General features: G+C 59.4%; 1 protein-coding gene across 1 annotated transcript; it reads right to left on the bottom strand.

Moving 5' to 3' along the window:
• Positions 1-605: 605 nt before the first annotated feature.
• On the bottom strand, positions 606-5985 carry LOC113203425 (FH1/FH2 domain-containing protein 3; the record flags this gene model as incomplete). Its single annotated transcript, XM_052263839.1, is given in 13 exon segments — positions 606-740; positions 969-1259; positions 1349-1594; positions 1682-1974; positions 2094-2366; positions 2553-2803; positions 3342-3473; positions 3843-4023; positions 4477-4683; positions 5146-5251; positions 5460-5527; positions 5716-5888; positions 5981-5985. Coding segments are annotated over 13 exon segments (2361 nt in total), but the record flags the coding sequence as incomplete, so codon positions are not given.
• Between the last annotated feature and the right edge of the window lie 1548 nt (positions 5986-7533).

Here is a 7533-nt window from a genome sequence, read left to right on the forward strand (position 1 = left end):
AGGATTAAATTAAAATTCAAATCAGTAAAATTACTCTGATAGATTATTACTTAGAGAGGAGGAAAACTCTAATCCATGAAGAAAGTTCAGCAGTCAATGAAAAGAAGCATGTGAAGTTTAAGCACGGTGTAGAGTTTAAGCGATGAAATGACAACATAGAAGCAAACAGATTGATTTGAGCTTTTAGAACGTGTGCAAGATTGAATAAACAATGAATTTGACTTCATCATTACATAAAACGTCCACTGACAAAACATTTTATTCACGCCACCAAAGCATGAGAAGAGTAAAGAGAGAAGAAATGAGTAAAGAATTGCTTGATTATTTTGTAGTGACATGCGTGCTGTACTGTTTGTTACCTAACATGCAATGTTCAAATAATCCTTTGTTATCATGGCAGTTTTAGTGTAAGTGTTGCCCCGACACCAACCATAACACAAGATTTACAAGTGATGTGTAGTTTGCAGATGATGACCGGTGACTCTCCGAACCCTATCGAGCCTTAGTGTGAATGTTCCACTAGTTCCATGACTCGCAGGAGGAGCCGCTGTCCTGAGCCTCTGGAAAATCTAATTCAATAGAGCACTGTATAATTGGTTTATCACCTTTGAGATGAGATCCTTGGCACGCGACTCGAACAAGTGCTCCAGTTTCTGCGTGTCCACTTCCACGGGTCGCAGCTCATCCCAGATCATGGGCGCGCACTGCGTTCTGACCTGAGCCGCGGGGTCGATCCGGACCTAGGGCAACACAGAGAGGAGGGAAGTCAGGTGCCTGCCTGCGCTCGGGGTATCGGCGGCGGCCGCGTCACAGAGTATCGCCGGTGTATACCCCACCCCAGAGCGGCGCTTAGGCCCCACAGCTGCTTCGGGGCTAACGAGGCGGTGGTAATGTTCTGGGCACCCGAGGTCTTCGCGATAATTCAACCTGACAGGCAGGAGTGACCCGTCAGCACACTGCGCACTCACCTCTTTCCAGAACAACTTGACGGTCTTCTTGCTCTTCTTTGGTGGTGGGGGCGGCGGGGGCGGCACATTGCTGCCCCCGTCAGTGGCGCTGGTGCCCAGTTTGCCGCGCATCTGCAGGCTGACGCCGAACACCGGGGGGCCGAGGACGGTGGGCCCGTTGATGGAGGCCCGGCCGTTGGTGGGGGGCGGCGGGGGCGGCGCGTCCCCGAGCAGGTTCATGGCGACGGGGGGCGGCGGGGGCATGGGGACGCCGTTGGCGGTGCCGGCGGGGCAGAGGACGTCCTCCTCGTCCTGCGGGACACAAGCAGCGTCTGGGTTTGTGCTCGGGTGTGCTATAGAGTGAAGACTTACGACCATATCTGGTCTGTCGGTGCACTCACGTCGCTATGCAGATCGGTGAAGTCCAGGTCGCACAACTCGAGCGTTCGGCTGAGGTTCGACACGAGCTCCTCCCAATGCAGCTCCGTCTCAGACTTGATTTTGGGCGCCGGGGCAGACGGCGGCGGGGGCGGCGCCTGCGGGGTCACGTCCTGCTTGGATTTGCTTTTGGCCAGGCCCTCCTTGGCCTTGGAGATGATGCCCGCCATCCCCGACATGTCGTTGATGAATGACTTGTTCTCGTCGACCTGAGGAAAGGAATGGTGAAGGATGACAACATTTGAGGGAGAAGAGAGAGAGGTTGAGAAGTGTGTTCAGTAATAGACTATCCTTACAGGACTCTGGAGAATGTTCTGACTGGCCAATTTTTGAGTGAGATCCTTGACGGTGTTCTCCCGACGGGCCAGGCTGTCGTCCAGGACGCCGTTGTCGTCCGGTCCGGCGTGCGCGGGCGCCGCGGCATAGGCCCACGAGTTGTCGTGCCTCGAGTCCATGCGGTTGACGGCGTTGAGGAGCGGGGTGCGGTCCGCGGCGCGGAGCAGGTTAGAGTCCACGCCCAGGATCGGGCTGGAGCACAGCATGCCGGAGGTGCCGTTGGCGAGGCGCTGCGCCAGCCCCGGGGTCAGTCCTGCGGACAGAGGGTGGCTGGTCAGCTCATGCGGTCGCGCTCGGGAGGGGTTAGTAGTGAACGCCACACTCTGGAAGCGGCCAAGCCGAGGGCCAGGCCCTGCTGCAGAAGTCGGTTACCCTCTTCCGGCACGGAGAGGTGGTGGAGGTCCAGGTTGAGGCCGAGCAGGGGCTGCGGCGCCGGGGGCAAGGGTGGCGGCGGTGGTGGCGGCGGAGGCGTCTGCTGCACCAGCAGAGGCGGGCTGACGGGCCCCGGGTCGGAACTCGCGCCCTGGACGGGGCGGCCGCCGACGCCGTACTCGGCCTGCTCGCGCTGGAAGCAGCGCTGGCGCTCGGCGCGCTCCCGGCGGCGCCGCAGGGCGGGCGTGACCCCGACGTCCTGTACTGCGAGGCCTAGCGAGCGAGCGGATGGGATTAGCTTCCGAGGCACACATTTTTGGGAAGAAGCAGCGGATGTTATGGCCAAGCGGCCAAGCCGGCAAAAGACTAAAAACACTTGAGCTCTCAGCGGATCGTCATTAGTCGCGCAGCAGAACGACACGGAAGTCAGGCAGCACACTGCTCGCGAGTAACCCTTACCTCCCGACTCCTTGTAGTTGCCGTTGAGGTGCATCGAGTCCATGGCCTGCGACGACTGCGAGCTGCTGGAGTCCTCGCCGTCCTCTCGCCGACCTCCATCCACGCCACCCGGGCCGCCGCCGGGGCCGCTCCCTGGGCCCGCCAGGCGCAGGTGCGGCGGCACGGTGCCCGTGGAGTGACGCCGCGAGCGACGCCTGTCCACGCCCATGCCCAGGTCGGAGGTCAGCGATTTGCGATTTCGTAACGTTTTTCTAAAAGCGAGAAATCAAATACATGCGTCAGGTGCCGCCTATTCCAAAGCGTTTCTTATTGATGCACATATTTCGTTTACGTATTGTTGCAAACACGATTCGACCGACAGCAGCGCTGTAGGCACACACCACCGGCGTGATGGACAGTTTTATTTATTGCAGGCATAGCGCCCCGGGATCTTTCCCGAACGTCCACCGCACCGCACGCCCCGGCACGCGGACGGACCGGGCCGGGGCGTGCAACCCGGAATACCAAGCAACCATACCACCACCTTACCACCTGGGCGATAGCGATCTGCGTCTGCGTGCGCGCGGCGCCGCACAGCTCAAGCCCAGTCTGCGCACAGCCCCGACTGTATCATCATCCATCACCAATCCGATACCTATAGGTACCTAGGTAGGTACCTGTCCTGTGCTGCCCCGGCCGGGGCCCCGCGCCACCCCCGACCCGCGGGGCGCGAGGGCAACACGTTTCGCAAACTGCTCGCCAAACTCTCAACTCACCCCCCCGCGAGCGAACAAAAGGCGAGATGCTGACCTGAGATTGTCGTCGAGCTGTCGGAGGGGCTGGGGCATGCCGCGGTCGCCGCCGTCCTCGAACTGCAGCACGCCCTCGTAGATCTGCAGCTGGCGCAGGAGGTCCAGGTCCGTGCCCTGGCGCGACATGTACCTGCAGGGCACGAGCGTGTCGTTGTGAATGGCAGTCGATGCAGCAGCCCCCCGCCGGCCCGGTCGAGCATGACATCGGAATCGGGTGGGCCATGACCTCCAAACCCCCATCTCGTGCGGGGCCCCATGTGCACGCCCGGCCCGGCCCGGCGCGCTGGTCCAGAGCGCGCCCCGCTGCAGCGCCACCGCCGACAGCACAGCACGGCACGTTACTGGCGCAACGCGCAGTGCTGTCGGTTATGGCGGCATAATGTGCCGTCTCGTCCGGGGCCGTCGTGACTACTGAGGAGGCAAAGCAGGGCGCCGCCCAGGCAGGCCAGGCCTCGGCCCGGGCGGCCCGGAGGACCGCGTGCACGCTGGGGCTGCTCACCTGCTGATGACGCCCTCGATGCCCTGCTCCTCCAGCATGTCCACCTGGTCGTAGTACGTGTCCTGGTCGGGCACGCCGGCCAGCGTCTTGTTGACTAGCGTCATGGCGTAGATGAGCAGCTCCGTGTCGGCCGCGTCGTAGTCCATGAGCAGGCGCAGGATGCGCGACCACGGCGTCAGACCTGCAGGCACGTCATCACCGCCCTCGTCATACTGGGCGTCCATACACGGCGGCGGCGCGGCCGCGGTGCGGTCGCCAGCTATTACCGCGGACGTGAGTGAAAGTATCACCGATACGCGGCGGTACGCCCCCAACGGCGCGCCGCCGCCGGGGGTGTCGTCAGACTCAGAAGTGCTGCCCAGGACCGCTTCAAATAATTGAACTGGCCCCTCGGCCTGGGAGAGGGAGGGAGAGAGAGAGGGAGAGTGCCCGGGCCCCGCCGCTGGGAGAGCTGACCGCTGCTGACCGCCGCTGACCGCAGTGGCCATGGGCCGCGGGCGCAGGGCGCAGTGGGGGCAGGACTATGTTGCGACATCCTGGCGGCCAGCTCGGCAGGGGCTGCGGTCCCGGGGGGGACAAGGTCGCGACAGTCCGGCTCGGCAGACCCCACTGCTTCATCCCCTCTCGTGCTTACCGTCTGCCGCGTCCACGGCGTGCACGGCCCGGATGAGCAGCAGGCTGTTGGCGTCCGTGTACTCGATGAAGACGAGCAGCAGCTTGAGGGCCGTCTTGACCACGAGCCGGAAGCGGCTGGCGATGAGCGAGTACAGCCACTGGAGCGTGGCGGGGTGGCCCATCACGCCGTTCATGCCGTCCACGTACAGCATCACCTGGCCCAGGGCTGCAACAACAACAACAGCATCAAGGGTTGCTCGGACTAACCCGGCGACCTCCTCACCTCATCCGGGATCCCGTTAGCGTGCGCGTTACCAGCCACGGACTAGATTCCCTTTTACTGGATCCGTGGAGGAGAGCATTTTGATTGCAACAGAACAGAGAGCACGGCCGGGCAAGGCTCGGCGCCATTATGAGGTCTTAGAGAGCCTGCTCCAGCTCGGCGCGCAGCAGCGCATAGCGGCCTCAGTCCTCCTCTCCATTTAGCACCGGTCGATCTCAGATGGGATTCGATCGCGGAGCGCCCATGCTGACGGGGCTGGCCGGGCAGGCCGCCCGTGATGGCTATGGCTATGCCTTTGCGCGCCCCCCGCATCGAATTAAAGCGCACTTCCGACCTCATCATAATCCCTCACAAACGCACAGCGCGCGAGGCGCACGGAGCGCGGAGGCGCCCCCATAGACCCACCTCGAAGAATGTAATTCTGGTACTTCTGGTCCGCGGTAGAGCCGACCTGGACGAGGCAAGACAGGCCTTCATTCTGGACGAACTCGTGCACCAGGTCCTTGTCCTCCTGTAACAACACGAACGGGAGAGGTGCGTCAGAGCCAGGAGTGGTGGTGAGCCATCATGCGGTTTAGAAAAACGCACATCTCAGGGACCTCTTAGATCTTCTCTTTATTTTATTTTTATTTTCATTTTCTTATGAACTTTTAATTTTAAATGAAACTGAATGAAGTTGTGTTATTCATGAACAGCGAGTTAGACCGTGCTGCCCTTACCTGGAATATCTGCTTGAGCGAAAAGAGGGCACGGCGCAGCTCACGTCCCTCGGAGGTAACCAGCTTCTCTGCAACACCGAAACACAAACACTGCAGCCGGCTGGCAGCTTACCAAACACGGCACCCCCAAGCACGGGGCAAAAATGCCAACTAAAATGTTTTGTCGCCAAGACGAAAGCTTATCCCCCCCACCCCCCACCCCCCTTCTACTCCCTCCAGCTCCAGCCTGTCCAGCCGCAGGAGCGCGGTCACTTACCGATGATGGTGTGAACCCGGACGGACAGCTGGGTGCGCAGGACCAGGGAATTCTTTTTGCTGCAACAAAAGAGAGACGCGTGTCTCGTTATTATTATGTTCACCGTCGTGTTTACGTTTGTGGACGCTCTTCTGCTCCTGCCGCTACCTGTGATGGGAAAGGCAAGAGAAAGAGGGGGGGTGGAGATGGGAAGCGGGGGAGAGGTGGAGGAGGAGGAAAGAAGTTATTACGACGCTCACCGCAGCTGTCAAGAGGCGTGAGTTACCTCATTGTGATCGGGAAAGTCGAGTTGATGATGCGGCGGCCAATGCAACGGCCGAGCCAATGAGAGATTACTTGTGATCAGAGCTCGAGACGTTTGCCGCGCTAACCAATGACACGCTCCACCCCGCGGTCCCCCAAGGGGTCGGACACAAACAACGTCATTCCCAGGGAGTGTATGGTACATTCTATTACGGTACTTTGGGGAAGAGAGCACGGGTCTTCCCATCGCTTTGGACCCGAAAAATCGTTTTCTTGAAAATACCCACAAGTTTTTGCCCCCTTAATTAAAGGGAATCTAATTGGTAAGGGAAAAATAATCCTCAAGTATACGTTTTAATAGCCAAAATGACCCTGATGCAATCCTCCATTGATTATAAAAGTTCACATTAGCCATAAACTAAATGAAAGGACAATGACAAAAATCCTTTACCCGACCTCGCGCACTTCAAAAAATTAGAGTCTGATACGGAACGATCTACAGCGTTACTTAGATGCCGCTCTGAGCCACTGCACCTAGGGTACAGAACGCGGAGTACAGTGTTGCTGTAGCACCGGAAAGCCCAGGTTTTACACGGTACAGTGTACGAAGACGCCTCCACTGTAGACAGTTTTGTTCGCTTTTGCCTGTACAGTGGTCCTGTACATTGCTCCCTGTACCAAATTTTAACCATTAAAACTACAGCGATGCTGTTATTCGAATAACAGACGTTTCTGGAAAATGAATTAGCCGCATTACCTGTTAAATTTTTTTGCAGTGCGAACTGCAAAGAAACAAATGTAAATGGTCCAGCCCCACCGATTTCTTTCCTTTTTGGCAGTTTAGTTGCTCGGTCAGCTGTTTCACTACTTTTCGGGGCGGCTGGCGCGTGGCCGCGAGGGTCCTGCAGGCGCCACGCGCTGCCGCGCACTGCCGCGCAGGGACGCGCAAATGTTTTCCCATGGTGGACCGCCCCCACAATGCCTGAGGGGCCTTGCCTGCCACTCCGCCCCGCGCGCGAGGTACACAAACTCGAAGCAGGGGAAAAAAATGTGTGGCGTCTGCTGTGACCTCAGCCAGCAGCCCGGCTCCCATGTGACGAATAGAAAGTGGTGGTGCTCCACACGAAATGAAGCACGGCGAGGATGAGGAGGTGCTGAGCCGACACAAAGGAGACCACCCGGAGCCACAATGGCGCTGTGATGAGTCCATACCCTGGCACACACGTGTGTGAGTGTGAGGGGGGTGGGGGGGGGCAGTGCTCCGTGGGTGGACCACCAGTCCCTGCCGGCCGCATCGTGCAAGTCGAGAACCCTTACTACCGTAATCCGCAGTAATCGAACTCCTCCTTTCGAGATGCCCTCTGCTCTTGCTCTGCCCGGACGGGGTCTGGCAGGACCGGTTCCCTTTCCTGCCGTTCCGTTCCAGCCGCGCATCCAGAAAGAGTTTTGTTAAAATTTGGTGCAGGTCGTTGATCTGGTGCAGGCCAACCTCCTCCTGCAACCCGGGCAGGACCGACCAGGAGGGCCAGGGGTCCTGGGCCGCCGGGTCCTGCAGCGGGGCGGGGCGAGGCGGGG

Source organism: Frankliniella occidentalis, unplaced genomic scaffold (genome assembly GCF_000697945.3).
Source record: "Frankliniella occidentalis isolate FOCC.00 unplaced genomic scaffold, Focc_3.1 Scaffold14, whole genome shotgun sequence".
NCBI lineage: Eukaryota > Metazoa > Arthropoda > Insecta > Thysanoptera > Thripidae > Frankliniella > Frankliniella occidentalis.